Source organism: Lacerta agilis, chromosome 11 (genome assembly GCF_009819535.1).
Source record: "Lacerta agilis isolate rLacAgi1 chromosome 11, rLacAgi1.pri, whole genome shotgun sequence".
NCBI lineage: Eukaryota > Metazoa > Chordata > Lepidosauria > Squamata > Lacertidae > Lacerta > Lacerta agilis.
The window spans coordinates 8,850,384-8,871,258 of record NC_046322.1 but is presented as its reverse complement, the minus strand read 5'-3'; the positions used below and the strand labels follow the sequence as shown (position 1 = coordinate 8,871,258).

The following is a 20,875-nucleotide window of genomic DNA, read 5'->3' as shown; positions in this document are numbered from 1 at the left end:
CCAGGTGGTGAGGCAAATTCACTAAGTCAGGTACTGTCTTTTATTGGAAGTCTCCTACATTTTTCAGGGTTGAAATACAGCTCTTTGCAAAAAAAAAAAAAAAAAAAACTCCTGCAAGTAGATGGTTTAGATTAACTTTACTCAAGTCTCAAACGTGTCTTCAAGGCAGTAGTTCTCATCTGTTAAAGCTACTGCTTGTACGTAAAAGGCCAATTGCAAATAAGATTAAAGGCCCTCAAGTGATTTTGGAACAAGAGGTCATAAGGTCTCTGCAAAATGAATTCTGTTTCAGTATGGGGCTCTTGAAATAAATACCAGTGAGGAGTGGGGAAGCCTGCTTACTGCAGAAACAAGAATTTCACCAAATAAGCGGTTCAACACATACTTTTATTTTTCATTAGGTGAACATGACATAATTGCTGGATGTTTGGAGTTTTTCTGTTCAGTTTCCCACTCCTTTGCTGGCTTTGTGAAGCAATCCAATTCTGTGATGAAGTTGAGTGCTAGAACAGGCACCCCTGACCTGGATGAGGTTGTAGTTACAATTTGTCTAGGAAGTTGTCCAGAGGTGGAATACCTTCCTTCAAGCCTTTGCGTTTGCGTGTTTCAGCCACGACTTGAAAGGGTCGTGAATTAGCATCGTAGGGGTCTCCAGGCAAAATCTGCCAGTGATCAAAGACACATTGTGGGAAAGCCTGGCCACCGGTATTGGATCTCAAATCAGCAGTGAAACCTACGGAGATAAAAAAAAAAATATGAGTAACTTGTAAGGGCTAGAACACCCCTTGCAATATCCTCTGTCAGACCTTTCATTCAAACAAAAGTTCTTACTTAGCCACCTTTAGCAAGTTTATCGGACGCAGCATTAGTAATGCTAAATTCATACCAACAGGAAAAGCTTGTTCAATCTAGCTTAAATTTCTTTGTTCTTCTACACCTGCCTCTTCCTCGCTGCATTTCTTTAACTCATAAAGAGGGTCATCGCTCAGTGGTAAGAGCATCTGCTTGGTATGCAGGAGGCCCTTGGTTCAATCTCTGACACTGCCAAGTAAGGGTTCAGAATCATCACCAGCCTGAAACCCTGGCAAGCCATTGCCAGTCAGTGAAGGAACTGCTGAGCTAGATGGATCAATGGTCTGACTCTGCACAAGTCAGCTTCCTAACTCTAGTATCACTATCCAGAGTAAAATTTTACTGTTCTTAACTCTAATGTGTCCAGCCTCTCCTATCTGCTAATTCATTCTGGGTCATTTTCCCTCCTAGGCTAAGGTACCACTCTATTATGGGCAGCTACTTTTCCTGGCAAAGTTGAAAGCAGGAATACTCTAGCCAAGAATGCTAGTTTTCATTTCATTGTATTGCAGCCTTTCCCCAAAACTAGTGACTTAACTGTAAGAATGGTATGAACCACCCAGTGGGATGTAATAAGGTCATGAAATCAGTAGTCAATCTCTTACCAAAGGACTCGTTAACTGGCAGATATGCTTTGACCACAAACATGGGTGTCCCAGCTACTTGGGACTCTTCAAAAACATGACCACGTTTTCGATTCAGCACACCATAAATGCCTCCAACCACTTGTTCTGGGCACTGGGGAAGAAAAGGCAGCTGTTTAGATTTTTCCCATCGGCTCAAAGGAAAGTCCGCAGTATCTCCTTTCCTCAACAATTAACTATAAGACACAGGATCGCTTTAATGTTATGCTGCTAAATTATTTTATTTACAATAAAATGCACTAGAGCAGTACTTAAGGACCTTAATACAAAGACAGCTCCACGTGACATCTTGAATAAAAGCATTTCTGCTCTGATAGAGTTAATAAATATTATACATTAAAAAACCAATTTTATGCTGCAAAAGTCTCACCTGATTAAGTAGCAAATTAGCTGCTTTTATGGTGGCAGACTAGACGTCTCCACTTAAATGGGAAGACAAAACTAAACGAAGAAGGCTGCAATCCATACCATGTCCAGTCTGAAGTTGGGGCTACTTCCAGGTATGTAGGGCAAGAATTGCAGCCTTAGTGAGGAATCAGCCAATGCTGCCTAGGTCCAAGATAGTTAATATTAAACATGCTTAAAACTCATGTTCTTTCACAGTATGTCAAATGAGGCTCTTCAGCTGCACATTTGTGCACAAGCAGGGCTATTAGTAAGAACAAAATCTGTTGCGGGTTGAGCGGAATTTCCTAGAATCCGGCGATACTGCTCTTGTTCTAACAGGAATGGGATAAAACAAGAGTGGGCCCAAGTCCACTGTGGCAGTGAAATCCCAGAACTGAGAACAGGAGTTTTGATTCCTGCTTCAGTGATAACCCACCCGGTCCAGTGACATACCTGAATCTCTACAAGATAGATGGGTTCCATCAATCGGGGCTGGGCAGTCAGGGCAGAGGCATACAAAACCCTCCTTGCTGTTGGGATGATTTGCCCACCACCCCGGTGGATGGCATCAGCATGGAGAGTAACATCATGGATGTCAAAGCGAACTCCCCGCATGTTCTCCTCACACAGAACGCCCTGCAAAAAACAACAGTCAAAAGTGGAAAGGAAAGGACTCCTGATTGCAGTACTATTGGTATCCTAATGCTTAAACTTGTTTTAATTCAGCTGGCAAAAGGAAAAAAAAAAGTGTTAAGTTGCTACTTGTGTGGAAATAAAGAAAAACATTACGGAGCATTAAAATGTTGGGAGGTTTTCCTGCCCACTACAGAGGCTTGCAAATAAGAATGAAAAAAACTTAGCATCAAACACCTTATGCACAGCAAAGAAAATTAAGACAGGTGGCGTTTCACAGAAACAATGTGTTTTAAGTCCGTTTGTGTCCAAGTGAAACCATTCATAGTGCAACAGGTGGGGAATTACTAAAAGCACATGGAACAGCCCTAAACAGAAACATACCACTGAGGTCTATCAAGCCCAGTACTGGCTGCCTAGGAATCTCTCTTGTCGTGCTACCTCAGATCGTTTTATTTAAAACAAACCAGGAGTTATTAGGGATTGAACCTGAGAGCCGTAAAATTTACAGAACAATTTCAAAAATATTGTGTATCAAGTGCTAATTTTATGACAGACTTGCCTCTTTCGTTGCCCACTGGAATCCGGCGACCACACTGTCCTTTATTTCATTGAGGTACTGGACCCCTTTGGTGATGTCCACCAGGATGTTGGGGCCTGTTCCGTCGGGACCAAAGCACCAGATCTTCCGTGCTTCAGACACGTCCCACTCGTACTTCTCAGCCAGATACCGAGCCCGTTGCTTCAGTTCTTGGCGGGAGCTGACATCCCCTTTGTCTATATCCTCTGCCAACCCGTCAGGGAAAGGGCGGGCTTTCATATACAACCGGTTGTGCTTGTTGGGGGATTTGGACAAGCACATCTGGGTCGATTCTTCAGAGACTGTCTCCCGATAAGATACTACCGGGTCTGATTTCTGTTATGTTGCAAAAGGAGAGTGTCAAGTAAATTCAAGTCCACTTTACAGATTCATTCTCTGCTGAGATCAACATTTACAACCTAGTTTCACATGTTCATTTCAAGCTAGAGTGACGGAACAAGTCCCCCACTCCAAATACCAAAATTGGAGCCTCATTATAATGTGTGTGGCCCCTAGGTGGAAATACATGGCACACCAGGCCAGATATGGCAGTCTGAAATCCTCAACAGAGGCTACATTTACAGATTTCATTACCAGATTTAGGCTCTAGCATGAATTACTAGTGAGCAATACAGAAGCAGCAACGCGTTTTGGCGAGTCATCTAGAAAAAGCTGTGGATTGAGTTTCCTTGAAATGCTAATGCACATTCACTGTTCCCTGTTACCAAGTGAAATCCAAATGAATAATCCGATTCAGAAATCTAAGTTCGCCTTGGCAGCTCTAGTTCTTGCTGTGACCATGCCTCTCACCTCTGCGAGCAAATGCTGCACCCTGCACCACTGTGGGAAATGAACCCTTGCCTCCACAGTCTAGGGGGTGGGAGCTTGTCTCCAGTGCACTAACCCTCCAATTCCTAGAAAGCAGCACGTCTCTTGGCTCTCCAGGTATCACCTTTGTTCCATGTGACATCAAGGAATACGACCACCATTCATCTGTACTTCTGAAGTCGGCCTGGTATTGCAGAGTCTCCAGGCAGAGAAGAAGGGTGGTGGCCCTCCTTGATTCTGTTATTTTGCCAGAGCAAAAAAATGTGCTCAGCCATGGTGAGCTGTCAATTACACTGGCTAGATGCTGGTTAATAAGCATTTCCACAAGCCACACTGAAATGACTGGGAGAAGCACAAGAGCACAGCAGCAATCTAGAAGTCAACAGGCATTTGCATCTCGTGCTCAGGGATTTATATGCAGAACAAGCATGTTCAAAACCTAGAACCTAATGTAGAAATTAACCTTATTAATAATCCCAGGCTTACTTTGCATCTTCTCCCCCACCCCATCCTCTACCTTTGCCTGCCACTCTCCCACCGAAAGAGGTCCAACCTTTGGAAGCAAAATTAAGTGTGAATAGGTCATATAAAGAGACTCAATTTTCATTATTTTTGGGCTACCAAATTGTATTTTATTAACTTTGTATACTGCCCTATACCCACAGGTCTCATTTATCTGGCACAAAACCAGAGTGAGATATCGAATTCCCATTTTAAAAAGCTCATATTCTCAGTCCATCTGCCATTTACATGTTCTGGCCCTGCCCACACAGCATGTGAGTTTGCATACCTTGATGGGAATACAGGCATGGTCCTCTTCCAGATCTTTCAGGCAAATTTCCAGATGCAGCTCACCAGCTCCAGCAACAATGTGCTCGCCAGATTCCTCAATAATGCACTGGTGAACAGGAAAAGCTGGTTATTAGGTTGTTTCAGGAGGAAAACGTTATGAAAATCTAGCAGCATTTCCTTATCTGGTAGTTCATGCTGCGGAATGTGCTGCAATTCTGCCAAACATTTTTTCAAAAGATCAAAGCATTGGGCCTTTCCACAACTGTTATGCAGAAATCATGGGAAAAGTTGGGATTAGGTTGTGATGTGCTTTTCAACCCTGACCTCCAAGCACTGCACCTACCTGTGAAATGCAAGGTACTGCCAGGTAAAATGCAGCACTTATAACACTTATGCCATGCTCTGTAGCTTGTGCAGCAGTAGGTTCAAACAGAACCACCCCACCACACAGAAGAAGGGGAGAGAAATGCTTCCTAATTTTGAAAACACAAGAAAGAGTACTACCTAAGACCAAGGCCTATCTATAAATATGCTTGCATTTATTGGAATTGTTATCACATCCCTTCCCGAGAGCTTGGAAGGGGGAACATGGTTTCTGATAAAAACGTGTTTTGACAACAAAACATCCTGCAATTTCAAAGATTCCTACAGAGCTCAGGGATTGTACAGAAGTCTTTAAAAGCACAAATCAACAGTGCACTAGCCAGTATGGATGTTTGTTGCATTTGAGGTCTCTCTTCTGCACAATGGTTATAACCTCTCACCACAGTGGCCACATTCAGAAGTCACAACTACAGCTTGTCGCAACAAACATGCACTGCGGTAAGCCTCAAGCTTGTATGCTTCTCTCCCCATTTCCTTGCGTGTGAGAGAGATTTCAGTGACATACCGGTACACCTTTGGTTTGATGTCCTGGTTTGTGAACTGTGGTTTATAAAAACCAGTTTCTTCATACATGGACAAATCAGGAAGGTGCAATTTGTCATGCTCAGAAGCTTCACATTTTCTTGGGTGAGGGAGAAGCTTACAAACCCAAGGTTCACTAAGTTATTGTAATGTGGAGGGGTAGGAAACCTTTTTTTTTTCAGGCCAGGGACCACATCTGATCAACCTTTTCTGGTGCCAGAGGCAAAAGTCGGCAAAGCAACCAATGGTTAATGTTACCTTTGTACAGTAAGCTAGTTTCTACAAACACCGCCCCCCCCCCCCAATCCAGGCAGCCAAGAGACATTACCAGAGCTCAAAAACACATTCCTGTCAGGCAAAAATATTGAAGGAGGGAATGGAATAGGGCTGTTAAGGGGTATGGCCTGGAAAAAGTCCCAAGGGCCAGATAAAAAGGCTACATTTGGCCTCTGGACTCCAAAATCCCCATGGTTTTGCATCACCACTGAATACAGGCATTGACTGCCCTCCCCATCCAGTCAGGACCTTTCTTCCTTAGTCACTGCCTGTCCTGTTTATATTCTTCCAGATGCATCTGTAGTAAAAGGGAGCAGCAATTTCCCCCATCCTGTCGTTATCCCGTGTTAATGAGAAAGGTAAGAACCAATGGCGACAGGAAAGGTTTATTACCAAATTGTCCCGAAATTTCCGACCATTTCAAAACACAGTTTTCTTCTTTAGCTGAAACTCCACAACAGTTTAAAATTACGGAAACAATACTCTGATTGAATTCAATCTTCTTCAGCTCAGAGAAGGCAGCTTCCTAGAAGCCAGTAAATCTGAAGAGAGATTTGTTACTCTACAACTGAATCTTCACTTACTGTGGAGCAAGTGAGAGAAGCTTATTTGGGAAAACGTGTTTTATTTCTTCCGTTTACATCCTGCTATTTTGGAGCACCTGGGTTCCCAGGCAATCTCCCATCCAGACACTGACCAGACCCGCTTAGCTTAAGCAGAGATACTGCATGATGGCCCTTCAGACCACACCCTTAAAAATCAATCTGGTAATAAATCCCTACTGTATTCATTAGTTTTTGACTCTTATGATGTGGTGAGGCTTTCTTCCTGGTTGCAACACTACTACAAGTTCCCCATAGATATCATTTCACCCCTTCAATCTGACAATATCCCCATTCTTGGAAGGTACGGTATTTGTGGATGTGCTAGATCTTATACACTTCCCACTCCACTATTGACAAAGTGGCAGTTATTCAGTCTTCAGATGGAAGAAACTGAGTGGCCAAATTAATATTAAGACATAGGCTGACTACAAATGTTAAGGGCTGGATTGTTTTACTGAGGCGCACTGAGAGCCAGTGTGGTGTAGTGGTTAAGAGCGGTAGACTCGTAATCTGGGGAACCGGGTTCGTGTCTCCGCTCCTCCACATGCAGCTGCTGGGTGACCTTGGGCTAGTCACACTTCTCTGAAGTCTCTCAGCCCCACTCACCTCACAGAGCGTTTGTTGTGGGGGAGGAAGGGAAAGGAGAATGTTAGCCGCTTTGAGATATTAAAGGTGACATTTCTGATGGTAGAAGATCTCACCTTACATTTCAGTGTGTTTTACAAGAGGAACCTATACAACAGAGATTCTCGGAGAGAACTTTGCCTAGAATTGAGAGCCAGTGTGGTGTAGTGGTTAAGAGTGGTAGACTCGTAATCTGGGGCACCGGGTTCGTGTCTCCGCTCCTCCACATGCAGCTGCTGGGTGACCTTGGGCTAGTCACACTTCTCTGAAGTCTCTCAGCCCCACTCACCTCACAGAGTGTTTGTTGTGGGGGAGGAAGAATGTTAGCCGCTTTGAGACTCCTTCAGGTAGTGATAAAGCGGGATATCAAACCCAAAAAAAACTCTACTTTGAAATTTCTGCCCAAGTTCTGAGCAATCCTATAGCTGCTTCCCTTGAGTGGCATGCTTGCAAATGCTATAACGAAAAACTCTCTTCCAGCAAAGCTCCACTGCAAACCAATAATTGACAAAGGTACAGCTAACACTCACCTGGACCATAGGGTCAGACTTGGCGAGACGCTTTAGACCTTCCACTAGTTTTGGTAGGTCGGCAGGGTTTTTTGCTTCAACTGCAACCCGCACAACTGGGCTAACACTAAATTTCATCACTCTCATGTTGTGGGCATGTTCAAAGGTGGTAATGGTGCCCGTCTTCACCAAAAACTGGTCAACACCAACTAGGCCAACAATGTTGCCACAAGGTACATCCTCAATGGGCTCAACATAACGACCCATCATCAAAATGGTTCTACAAAGACAGAGGATGGGTAACAATCTATTTTATCATCGAAAGTATTTTTTTTTATTTTAGAAAAAAAAAATCAACCTTTTCGCATAAAAGGTATTCTCTCTAATTGCCCTTTTAACTGTCTATCATATCTCTCAGTAACTAAAGTTATACTGGACATGCCATAAAGAAAAATGTCTCAGAAAAAATAAAAATGCTGCTGCCTCTTATCAGGTTCCCCGCCCCCATAACACAAAAATATACATATAACATTGTGATTTTTTTGCATGCGTTGACTTCCAAAAGATATGACGCCATCACCATCTACCTTTGAATGGGCTTCAGGTAGAGATCTTCTTTCTTTCCTGGGGTATAGTTTGGCCCCATTATTCGTACTTTCTGGCCTGTGGAAACAATGCCAGAGAAGACCCGCCCAAAGGCATAGAAACGACCTTTGTCAGACGTGGGGACCATTTTGGAGATGTACATCATCAAAGGGCCCTTTGGGTCACAGTTCTTAACACCTGCAGCAAAACAATGCACAGATAGTGACTCACAGGCAGTTCTGAAGTCAGCTGAGATATCACGATGGGGGATTTGCCTTCCTTTTTAAAAATGAAACATAACAATCAGTTATATGTTGCCAATCAATTGGGCACAGGAAACTAATTGGACAAAAGCAAAGTCTATTCAAATACAGTGGTACCTTGGGTTACAAACTTAATTCGTTCCGGAGGTCCGTTCTTAACCCGAAACCGTTCTTAACCTGAGGCGCACTTTCGCTAATGGGGCCTCCCGCTGCCACCGCGCGATTTCCATTCTCATCCTGGGGCAAAGTTCTCAACCTGAGGTACTACTTCCGGCTTAGCGGAATTTGTAACCCGAAGCGTTTGTAACCCAAGGTACCACTGTAGGTGGATGAAATGGAAAGTGTGTTTGGTAGAGGGCTGCTTATATAATAGATCCAAGATAGCTCAGCTGAGGACCTCTGGGAGTGTCAAGTCCTGCTACACCATCAGGTCTCACTCCCTAGTCTTAAAAGATTTGTACAGTTTCGTAAAGGAGAAGGCCAACATCTGCCAATGAAGACAGAGCCTAGTACGAATAACGATGGGGAATTTAAAAAAAGATATAGTCAGAATTTTCAAGGGTTTGCAAAGTAGTCATTTTCTGCCTTGGATTGCTAATGTTATCTTACCCATAGCTGCTTCATCATCAGGCGGTCCCTCATACAGAAGTTCACAGCGATATTTCTGCGCTGTAACAGGGGAAGGCAAGTGGATGGTAATCATCTGAAGTAAAGCATCTCCGGCAGGCAGCCAGCGACGCATTACAGCCTGGGAAACAGACAATGAACACAGCTCAAGCTACTGTTTCACCCTTTAGTTTCTTTGCTTGGTTAATTTGGAAGAGCGGTGTTCCTCTTCAGAAATGCGATGTCACTCTTCCAGCGCCCATCTCGTAAGAATATATAAAGTTGGCCATGCCCCAGGTTGTTTCCTGTCGTGCTGCCCCAGACTGAACTTGCAACTTTCTATCTGCAAAGCAGGTGCTGCTCAGCACAGCTGTGCCAAAAGGGACACCGAGACATAGACACACACGATTTCAAAGTACCTTGAGCAGTGGCTTCCCCTCCTTTTCTCGGTCTTCAGCATCCAGCTTGATGTCCAGTTTCTCTATCAGTTTGGATGCTTCTTCCTTCTTAAAGTTCATAATGGCATCGAAGACCTACACAGCAAAAGTATGTTACAGAGATTTTGTTTGCCTGATCGATCTAGCATGCCATCAATCAGCTGCCGAGAACAGTGTGTTGAATGAAAGTCAAGCCAAATGAGGATTTCCTCTATGTCACTTTAAGAGACAAGTGTTGTCACATAGTTTAATTTAGGTGTTCTTAATCTGTGACCTGTAATCATTGGGGGGGGGGGTTCCGCTCCACCCCCTTGTCGTCATTCTCTTTGCCCACCAAAAGTTGGAAGGTAACTCTATCAAGCAAGGAATCTCCTGTGCCTTGGAAAATCAGGGTTCAGGAGCCACCATGGTTACAGAAGGCCTCTTGCTTCTAACAGTTGCCCTCCAACTAGTACAGGGGGAAGAATGCTGATGAGGTGGAGCCTGCATAACCATCCTCACAACATCACTACAAGGCTTGAAGAGGACTTATGTGCCAGGTTTACTGAATGCACAGTACTTCCATAGGCTTAACATGATTTCCACCCAAGGCTACAGAACAGCAGCTTCCATATCTTATAGCTTGCTACCGATACTCAAGGGCACTTTGCAGATCCTGCTAGGTTCATGATTCTGGAAGCTTAACATTTTGTCAGTGCACCTGTCAATAAGCTGGTCGCCTAACAGTTTGCTTTAAGGCACATTCATGCCATCGGTTAAACACACTATAACTTAACTGATGTGTGTTGCACAGGTGGGGGGGGGGATCAGCCTGCTTAGTTAGCTGCAAATATATTTACTCCAGGGATGTTTTATCAAAACTAGGGAAGCTTGTCTGCTGGCAATAAGTGGCCTGAGGTGTCACATGGATCCTTTACTCTATTCTTTAGCACCCTGAAGAATAGCTTGTTCTTGGGAGTTCTAACAGATTGAGGGAGGGAATAATTCTCAAGTTTAGGTGATAATACTGTTCTTGTCAAGAGTTTCACCTTAAAAATAGGATCCAGGATGAGTTGGCAGAAAGTCCGCGGCAATTTCTTTCCATCGGGGTTGGTTGCCGATTTACTGAATTTTCCATTTGCCGGGTCAAAATACCTAAATTAAAAAGCAAGCCTTATTTTTTTTACATACAGTGAAAAGGCTGAGGAACTGAAAAAGAAACAGAAGCTATCTTATTTGGACTTTTCAATTCATCAAACAAAGCGCCAGTGATCCCGCCATATCCTACTGCCTGTGTTTCTTCTTAATTTACAAAGCAGAAAGATATCAAATATACACTTAGTTGTCACAGCTACAGGTAGGTAGCCGTGTTGGTCTGCCATAGTCAAAACAAAATAAAAATTCCTTCCAGTAGCACCTTAGAGACCAACTAAGTTTGTTCTTGGTATGAGCTTTCGTGTGCATGCACACTTCTTCAGATACACGAAAGTTCATACCAAGAACAAACTTAGTTGGTCTCTAAGGTGCTACTGGAAGTTGTCACAGCCACATTGACAACATTATTTCTAGCTTTTTCAGTACCTAACCACTTTTTAATTATCATAGATATTCAGTATCTTGATTTTGTAAGAGGAACAACCAAAACCCACAGGTGAGTGTATTATATATGCAAGTACACACCACGGAACGATTGATTCCTAAACTGACTTATCTGGGTGACACCAACTTCCATGCATAAATATATATATATGCCCTTACTCACTTGTCTCCCCATAGCTTTTTCATCATGTCTTCTACCTTCTTGGCTCTTTCTGCTGCTGGGAGCTGTGCTTTTTCCCCTTTGGCAGCAAATTTGGCTACATACATCTCGGCAAACTGTTTCAGAGTAAAAGCCCAACCATGCAGGCCAGAGCCAAAGCCAACAGTACCAATGACTGGATCAATCTACAAACAGAAGGAGGGTGGGTCTGTTTTTATCGCAGGAATGCATCAAGAATGCAACCCTAGACATACCTACATTCCACTGAAATCTAGGTGGCTTGTATCAAAATGACCAAGCCATTTTAACGGTGGCTAGTATGTAGCCACCCAAAAGTGCTTAAAGTGCATTCAATAAATTAAAGAAACCGTGTTCTGTACCCAACTTATTTATTGCCCTTCTCAACACGCCTTCTTTGTGAGAGGTCCAGAGGGTGGCAACCCAAGAATGGGCCTGCAGTTTTGCCTTGACTACTGATCTGTAGAGCACAAGAGGCAGGTTGGACTGGAGCCTGATCTTGTCCAGAAAAGCAATCTGTGGCATCCATATCACAGCTTAATCATCACCTATGCTTCAAAACAGGTGCCCTCCAGACGCTGTTGGACTTCAATACCCATTAGCCCTAGCCCAGATGGCCAATGATCAGGAATGATGCGATTTGGAGTCCAAAGACATCCGTAGGGCCAAAGGTTAGTCACCTCTGCTTAAAAGGGACTCAAGTCAGTTGCAGGGTGTTGATGTGGCTTCTCCACTGAGACAAAAAAGCCAAGTGTTATTTTTCATGGCTTTGCCTGCACAAATAACTGCTCAAACAAGAGCTCTGTAGAAGAGACATTCAAAGTTGCTTTATTCTGAGTCAAAGTACCAGCCTATCTAGCTCAGTAGTGCCTCCTCTGACTAGCAGTAGCTCTCCAATGTCTCAGCCTTTCCGAGCCCTGATACCAGAGATCCTCCTCCTCCTTCTTTTCCAAGGCCTGATTCTGGGGCTTCTGGTGAATGAAGTGAGTGTGCTCTGACAGTGAGCTATGGTTTCTCCCTAAGGAATAGTATAACCTTGCAAGAGCTGCTCAGAGAAACTGCAGCAGCAAATTCCACAAGCAGGATGCTATCACATGAACAGTTTTTGCACAGGTAGGCAAGAAAAATAACTTCTGCGCTAGCTTGGTGTAGCAGGATTTGACCCTTCCAAAAATAATTTTCAGATCCACTCCAATGTCAACGTAAGTCCTCTTTACCATAATATTACCCATGGGTCCAGTTTCACCCTCTCCATAAGTGGATATTATAACATTGACGTTTTCTACGATACGCTGGAAGGTCTGGTAAAGTTCCTCCGGCTCTAACTGCAGCTCCAGCAAAGCACGATCCATCTTGTTCATCATCAGCACTGGCTTGATACGCTCAGCAATCGCTTGGCGAAGCACAGTCTCGGTCTGCACACAAACCCCTAGGCGAGAAAGTGGACAGGCAGTGTTTGCTTAGCCTGCTTCCAGAGAAAACCTGTTGCAGCAGAACTGACTGTAGAAAGGTCAGCCCAGGTCTGCCCTGAAAATGTCAACTCCGCAAAGAGAAGGAACAACAAGATGCCTTGCTGCCTAACAACCTGAAGCTATGGGTAACCATTGATTTTACTTGTTTCCATTTAAAAGGTTTAGCCACCACCTTAGTGAACTGATTTTGCGCCAGTTTACAAAAACAAGACTGTTAAATACTGCTAGAGCATCACCCTCACATCCCGTAGCATTCAGGCTATTGCAGGCTGCTGAAATTCCATACTCTGTGTATGTTTTGTAAGTCACCCAGCTTATTCTGAAGCCCTGACCACAGGAAATTTTGTTGAGCTTCCTGAGCTGCAGGGAAGCCACCAAACACATTCTGAAGGTCATTTTCACAATGATAAGGGCTAAGCATTTCCTTATTTAAAAAGGGGGGGGGTCAAACTCTCAAGGCTAAAAGCCTCAATTATAATAAGGTCTCGGCAGACTCTATATAAATTATTAGAAGAGGTTTGCTAGCATTATAGCTCACTTCTTTTCCAAGAGCTGAGGACGACATTTTAGTGCCTCACGACACATGATGTACTTTAGGCTGATAGTCATTCAGTTACCCAAGGCCACCCAGTGAGTTTCACAACTAAGGAGCAGATAGATACTGGGCTTGTCATATCCATATTGAATCTCCACGCTGTACTGTGTGCACAATGAAGGAACTATGCTTTCAGCTTCCTTTTATTACAACCTGTGGGCTTAACAGATAGCACAAGAAACATCAGCCACATGTCACATAAGCACATATTCCAATTTCTAGAATACTTGTGGCTGGTACATATTTAAAAGTGCTGCGCAGACATAAACAAAGATCTGCAAATTTTGACCCGCCTTCTTAGCCAACCAAATATCTCTGGTTTCTAGGTCACTCCTCCTCCCAAGGAGCAGGATCTTGCCCGTGACTTCATGCTATGCCTTTGAAACCTTGTGCAATGCAAGAGACAATGTCCTGTGACACTCACTTGGTAGAAAGGCTGGGATTGTCAACCCAGGGGTCCCTTCCAACTCTGCAATTTCATGATTCTATAAGAGCAGAACTGCAAAATACTAAAAACACAGTCACTTGTTCTCAAAGGATTCTTATCCCCTGCTATCTCTTACTGGCTGCCTCACAAACAACAGATTTCTCACAAGCAATTACAGTTTCCCAGTTTTAGCACACTTACCTGAAACACAGTCAACAACTACAAGAGCACCATCAGTGACACGAAGTGCTGCTGTGACTTCAGAGGAGAAATCCACATGCCCAGGGGAGTCGATTAAATTAATGAGAAAGCCAGAGCCATCTTTGGATTGTTTGATGAAGGCTAAATCATTTTCTGAGAGCTCGTAGTAGAGAGAAATGGCCCTACAAAAGAGATGGAGGGTTTCCCCAAAATCTATTTACATTTATGCATAATTTCAATAAACACCACAGCTGGGCCTTGAGGCACTTTGAACTTGAGGCATGTCCCAAGAAGGGGAAACCTGGAGGCAGTCACACAGATGGTGTTGGATTCCAACTTGCATCAGCCACAAACAAGCGTGCCTAATGGCCAGGGTTGATGGAACTGGAAGTCCAGTTTTAAGAACTATGCTGAATTCCTCATCCTGCCCTACATGCATTAAGACCAGCTAAGGAGGCACTGCAAAGGGTCCCTGCATTTGTGAAAGTGCAGGTAGCAGAGACAAGATCTGTTTCTGAGATGGTTGCATCCTCTCCTTTGGAGAGCTGCATCTGGTCAACTCTCTTGAGTTTTCAGAGGGCAATGAAGATTTCCCTTTTTAGTAAAGCATTCAGTTTCATGGCACAGCCAATGGGATATGTTTCAGCTGCTTATGAATGAGATTTAAAAACTCATTTCATTGTTAATTTTGCAAAAATATTAAGGCTGCCACAAGAACAACATCCTGGAGATGTGCAATATAAATATTAATTAGGGCGAAATTAAACCAAGTACAGTGGAACCTCGTGTTACAGACGGGATCTGTTCCAGAGGCCCATCCGTAACACGGAATTGACGCAAGCCGAAGTGCCGTGTCTGTGCATGTGATGAAACCCGGAAGTAACCTGTTCCAGTACTTCCGGATTGCCGTGGGACGCAACACGAAAACACATAACCTGAAGCGGATGCAACATAAGGTATGACTGTATACTAAAATTGCTGAGTTGAAACCGGGGGGGGGGGGATACATTGGATAACATATGGATTCAAGGTCAATACAATGAGTCTGAAACTGTAGCCTTCATTTTTCCAATACATTACATACATGTAATTCAGTGCCAAAATCATTATGATTTGTATCAGTAACTCCGGCCCCTTATGTTTATGGTGTGTGTGTGTACTTAGGATCACACTCCACACATCTTCTGCCACAATAAACCTGTCAATCTTTAAGTTGCCACAAGACTCCTCATGGTATATATCGTAACAGGCAGGCAAGGAATCCAACCCTTCTGTAGTTTCTTGATTATTTTAAATAAGAGCAATAATAAGAAAAACCCAGCAACCGTCATTTCAGTGTGCACAATTAAATCAGTTAAGAGGAAAACCACTGAACTAGACCCAGTTTAAGCCCATTGTCTTAAAAACAACAACACCATTTTCAGATGGCTTGTGCTTTACAGTCAAAGCCAATATGCCCAATGTGAGCAATACTCACGTAGACTTGATTGTGATACATCTTTCCTGCTCATCTTTCCGTGTGTCAGTAAATCGTGTTTCACCAGCTCTGGCTGAAGCTATGATACCTGCTTTACACACCAATGAATCTGTGAGCGTGGACTTGCCATGGTCAACATGAGCAATCACAGACATGTTCCTGATGTTGGACTTTTTGTCCATGATCGCACGGATCTGGTCTATTGTGAAATTCACCTGAGCGGGAAAAGGAAAGAAAGAAAAGAAAACTAAGCCTTTCCCCCTACAAAGACAGAAAACACATGCCACCGAATTAACAGCAAAGGACAAAGGGGAGATTTAAGTGCCTTGACTTGTCCTCTACACTGAGCAGAGCTACTGGGATCAGAGGGCAGCCACGGAGGACCAAAAAAGGTGCCCAAGTGACTTTTTATGAGCATAGTAGGGCAGGCAACAACCTGTATGAATGGTAGTGAGCTGCAGGGGTTGGAACAGCAGTCTGGGGTCCCCCCCCCCCAGACAAAGACCTACATTGAAGTCCAGCTTTGCTGCCCAGGATACACTTTTCTTTTTTCATGTTTTTTCTAAATCCACCCACCCCTCTTTCTGTTCTGATGCTTCTGGGAAACGTTTGGGGCCTGCTGAGTCCTAGGGGTAGTATACCTCCCGCAAAACTGGAAAACAGAATTGCAAGATGTTACAAAGAATAAAACGAGCCTGTGCCCTGACAGTGGTCTTCCCCATGGTTGATTGAGCACCGTACAACTAGTTAGAAGCAAGAGGGAGGATGAAGCAGTACAGGGACTTCGCATTACAGCCTTTGGACAGTGCCACCCTTGCCCAGTTTGCTGTCTTGGCCAGTAGCAGTCCCTTTGAGGAATGGCAAGCTTGCCCATACCAAACGGCTTGTCAGAATCAGGTGTGCCAAATCAGCACATCTGGCTTAAAAAAAAAAAAAAAAACCAACCATATGGGAATGTCCCATAATAAAGTCCTGCTAGGAAGCTGTTTTACTAGAAATGAGGAAAATCTTTGGTTATGGCCTCCTAATAAAGAGTCTGAAATGGTAGTCTTCTTATTAATGGCAGCTAGGATGAGAATTTGCCCCAACTGGAAGAAACCTAAACCACCTTTTAAGGTGTGGAAAATGGGCTATATGGTTAAATGACAAACTTATGAGGAAGAGAAGGCAGATAGAAAGGTGGTAAATTTGTAGAAAATTGAAGTCGGTTTGTTTTTATTGGAATAACAAAACACAAAATTTAATCAGTTGGGAATATGATATATATGACAAAAAACTTATCATTTGGATATGTGATTAGTGTTATTGTTGTATTTAGCAGAGAATTGTTTATTGTTTCTATTATTCAATGCACATTCGATACGCATCACAAAAAGAAACCAAAAATCCTCTGTCTGGAAGAACCTTAACAAATGACCAAGGAATAAATACAATAAAAGTTCATTTGAAGGGTAAACCTTTCCAGACAAAACACCTGGCAAATCCTGGTGTTGTTTACTGGCTGCAAGCCTAAGGACACATACCTGGGAGGAAGTCCCATTTAACTCACTGGAATTTCCTTAAAGACACACACAGGATCAGGCTGCATAAGCATAATCCAGAAATATCTCTAGGCCAGGTCACCTCAGCCATGACAACTACGGTATGTGCCTCGAAGCAACTTTCTCTCAGACTCATCTCCCTTCCCTATCAGAGATGCAGAGATCAGGCTGGCTTACCTTAAATGATTGTTTTAAGTGTGCTTTGAAGACCTAAAATGCATTATACCAGGAATATCCAAAGTGGTGCTCTCCAGATCTAGTGGACTACAACTCCCATCACTCCCAGTCAGCATGGTCAGTAGCCCAGGTTGATGGGAGTTATAGTACAAAACGTTTTATATTCTTTTCTGGAGGGCACCACACTGGCTACTCCTGCCCTATACAACTAAGGGGGTGCCAACAATATATTGGTAGCTGCAGTCCTACAGTCTGCTCACCAATGATGAAAGCAGGATCGCGGTTCTGTTTCCTTAAATATGCTTGCTACATTCTGCTGCTATTTTAAGCCACAGAGGTGGGGGGAGGGGGTTTAGGATGAAAGGGAAGCAAGCCAAAAATAATAATAAACAAAACCACCCCTGAAAACCCATTCTTGCAGTGCCTGCTGCAGTATGTGGGTGCCCGTCTGGAAGACACAGCTGATCTTCCTAGGGCACCTTACAGAATGAACACAAAACAGCAGTGATGAAAGGCATTTGTTTTTAAAAAACACAGTCTTTTTCTTTCATTATCTCAGATTCTGCCACTCCTTAAACTGCCTCGTGCACTGTTTCACTGCATTCTGGGGCACCACGCAGAAAAAAACCACCGCAATGAATATGCAGCACAGTTCTCTATCACGCACCCTGGGAAGAAGTGTGTGTATACAAACACACACTCACACAGAGCCCCTTGCTACCTGAAAAATGTAGCGAGGGAGCAAAACATTTCCAAGGAGAAAGCACAGGGCGCCCAGGTCTCCAAACAAACATACCCACTTCTCCTTTCCTGTGGCTGTCAAAAAAATTGATCAGGGCATGAAAATGTAAATAAGCCTCCTTTCCTGCTGCTGTCAAAAAATGACCCAAACAATATAAGGTAAATAAACCATCTTTCATTATATGGGCAATGCGTGGGCAGATATAAATAAGCAGGCAAGAGGCGGGAGACCCTTCAACCTCTTCCCATTATAAATGAAAACCTTTATTATTAGCATTATTAATGTTATATACAAGAACGTGAGAGAGAAGGAAGAGCCTCTTTAGCGGGCATAAGAGGACAGTTACACAATGGACCTCAGGCTCTCAGCAAGGGGTGTGTGTGACAATTATTATTATTATTATTATTATTATTATTATTATTATTATTATTATTGCAAGTTTTGGGATTCTGCATAAATTCCACCTCTGAGCCAGGGCTCTTGCAAACATGGATAATCTCAAACCAGCTTTTTAGGGCACCCCCGTCTTTATACATGCACCCCCCCCCACCTCCAGGGAAAAAAAATAACCCCAGGGTAAGCTCCTAAATTAGCATTATGGGCTATAGAGGGGGTGCCCAAAGGTGGCGGGGGGGGGGAGGCGAGAGAACCCCCCCCCCAATAAAGCTTCCATTCGGCTTGCGAAATATAAGGAGGTTCTACGTGGCCCCTTTTCTGCCCCACACCTAACCCCCTTTCTCCCCACTGGCATCAACCCGGCAGGTGAGCCTTGGAGGGGGGGGGTTGAGAATGGCGTCAACCCCCTCCCCTCGCGAGCAGCTGCCCTTAAAAGAAAAGAAAATGGTCGCCGCCGGTGTGGTGGGGACGGGGGGGGCGGTGTGGAAGAAGGGGCCGTGGCGGGGACGGAGGGCGCCCGCGTCGCGAAACGGAGCCTCGGGGACGTCCCCGGGCCTCCCCGCTCGGGGTATCGAGCCTTCCCCTCCCGGGAACCGCTCACCATTTCGGCGGATGGCTCCGGATAGTCCCGCTCCCTCCTCCCCCGTCCAGGAATCGCCGCCGCCTCAGCCGAGACCAAGGAGGGGTGAAGACGGTGGGGGGTTGGGGGTGAGAAAAGCACAGACTCCTAGAACGGACCCTCCGAGCGGGGCGGCCTTCTTGCCTGCGAAGTGGCGTCTATGACCCGCAGCCTCTCACGCTCGGCTCTGTGAGGGAGGGGCACCCGGCGTTGCCATGGCGCCGGAGCAGTGCAGTCCTCCGGGGCCTTGTTTTCTTCCCTGGCAAAGCCCACCACCCTTTCCCCGTGGGCATCTTTGCTTAGACCTCAGCCCTAACTTGTCAATGCACGCTTCCCCCATTGTTTTGCACATGAAAGCAGGTGCACACCCTGGCGTGCATTGAAGCAAGTGATCTTAGGGACACAGGAAGCTCCCTGTTAATGACTGTTCATAGCATCGTGGAATTGTAAAGTTGGAAGGGACCCTGAGGGCCATCTAGTCCAACCCCCTGCCATCCTGAAATTTTTTGCCCACAAGTGGTCTCGAACCCATGACCTTGAGATTAAGAGTCTTGCGCTCTGTTGGCTGAGCTACCCCAGCAGAATTGTAGAGTTTGGAAGAGACCCTGAGGATTGTCTACCTATCCCATGCAATGCATGACAGGTGGCTATCCAACCTCTGCTTAAAAACTTTAAAGGGGAGTCCACAACCTCCCAGGGGAGACCATTCCACTGTCAAACAGCTGTTACTGTCAGAAAGCTTTTTCCTGTTGCTTAGTTCAAATGCCCTTTCTTGTAACTTGAAGTTATTGGTTCGAATCCTACCCTCTGGAGCAGGAGAAAACAAGCTTGCTCCATCTTCCATGAGACAGTGCTTTAGGTATTTGAAGAGTGTTATGTATTGAAGTTCTCACCCTGGCCACAGGGATGTTGTGTATATAGTTTTCACTCAGGTCCACGTCAGTTAATTTAGGCTGGAAACCCTGGGCTGTTGTTGTTACAATGTTGTCAGCCGGCTCCCTATAAAAGCAGGCCAGCTGAGCTGTTTGTGTTCAGTTCAGTTCCAGCTTACTTATAAAGAGCTACTTGGAGAAATCTCTGTGTCGTCTGCTATGTCCACCCACTACTTAATAAAGACGGCTATCGTATCTCCTCTTTCCCAGGCTAAACATAACCCAGTGCTTTTTTCCCCCTGGGGATAATCAAGTGTACGCTGTACCAGCACTGTTTTTTCTAGAAGAAAAGCCCTGAACATATCCTCTACTGTTCCTCGTAAGGCCTGGTTTCCAGACCCTTAAACATCTCAGTTACCTCCCTCTATGTGTGTTCCAGCTTGTCAATACCCTTCTTACATTGTGGTGCCCAGAACTAGACTCAGGACTCCAGGTGGGGTCTGACCAAGGCAGAACAGAGTGGTACTATGATTTCCCTTGACTCAGACGCTATACTTCCGTTGCCAGGCAAAAGCATTCCTCTTCTCCCAGGTCTTGGGCTAATTAAACAGTCTATGGTCTTTTAAAATTTGGGGATAGTTATTGTTTTTGTTTTTTATGGTTGTATGCCTTCCCAACCTCTTGTGTAGTGCAAGATTCCAGCAATTACAAGCAGTCATCCAGGGTTTGTGTTTCCTTTGGAATGAGGCACGGCGGAGACTTGGGTGTCTTTATGATATGTAGTTTATTTGCACATATCTACAACCTGATATGATATGTAGTTTATTTGCACATATCTACAACCTGAGCCTTTGATGAAGGGGTTCACAGCACTAACACTAACACCCCAAGAGGGTCTTGCTTCACCCATAGCCACAACCTTGGCTTCAAACAGAGATCAGGCATTGCTCTCCCCCTCACAGGCTTCAGCCTGCTGCTTCTCCAATTTCTAGCTTTCACACACCCAACTCAGATCTGGCCTAATTTCAACTGGTGGATGGGACTCAGAAAGTACTATGTGATTGTCAGGAATT

The 20,875-nt window shown here is 44.4% G+C and overlaps 1 protein-coding gene across 1 annotated transcript; it reads right to left on the bottom strand.

Annotated features, from left to right (window-relative positions):
• Positions 1-368: 368 nt before the first annotated feature.
• Positions 369-19,028, bottom strand: LOC117054675 (elongation factor 2-like). Its single transcript, XM_033163647.1, has 15 exons — positions 18,913-19,028; positions 15,456-15,670; positions 13,979-14,160; positions 12,501-12,712; positions 11,269-11,450; positions 10,556-10,661; positions 9,510-9,623; positions 9,094-9,232; positions 8,224-8,419; positions 7,658-7,916; positions 4,715-4,822; positions 3,079-3,432; positions 2,337-2,519; positions 1,458-1,590; positions 369-733 (listed from the first exon to the last, which is right to left on the bottom strand). The coding sequence occupies exons 1-15, from the start codon at positions 18,913-18,915 to the stop codon at positions 540-542; spliced, it is 2,580 nt and encodes an 859-aa protein (XP_033019538.1). The 5' UTR covers positions 18,916-19,028; the 3' UTR covers positions 369-539.
• Positions 19,029-20,875: the final 1,847 nt, after the last annotated feature.

Bases quoted from the DNA above. Each gene is read 5' to 3' on its own strand.
- LOC117054675 (XM_033163647.1), bottom strand. The intron at 9,624-10,555 runs GTGAAACTCTTG...TTTGCTGTGTAG, and splicing joins TCCTGGATCCTATTTTTAAG to GTCTTCGATGCCATTATGAA. The intron at 4,823-7,657 runs GTGAGTGTTAGC...CCTGTTCACCAG, and splicing joins AGTCTGACCCTATGGTCCAG to TGCATTATTGAGGAATCTGG.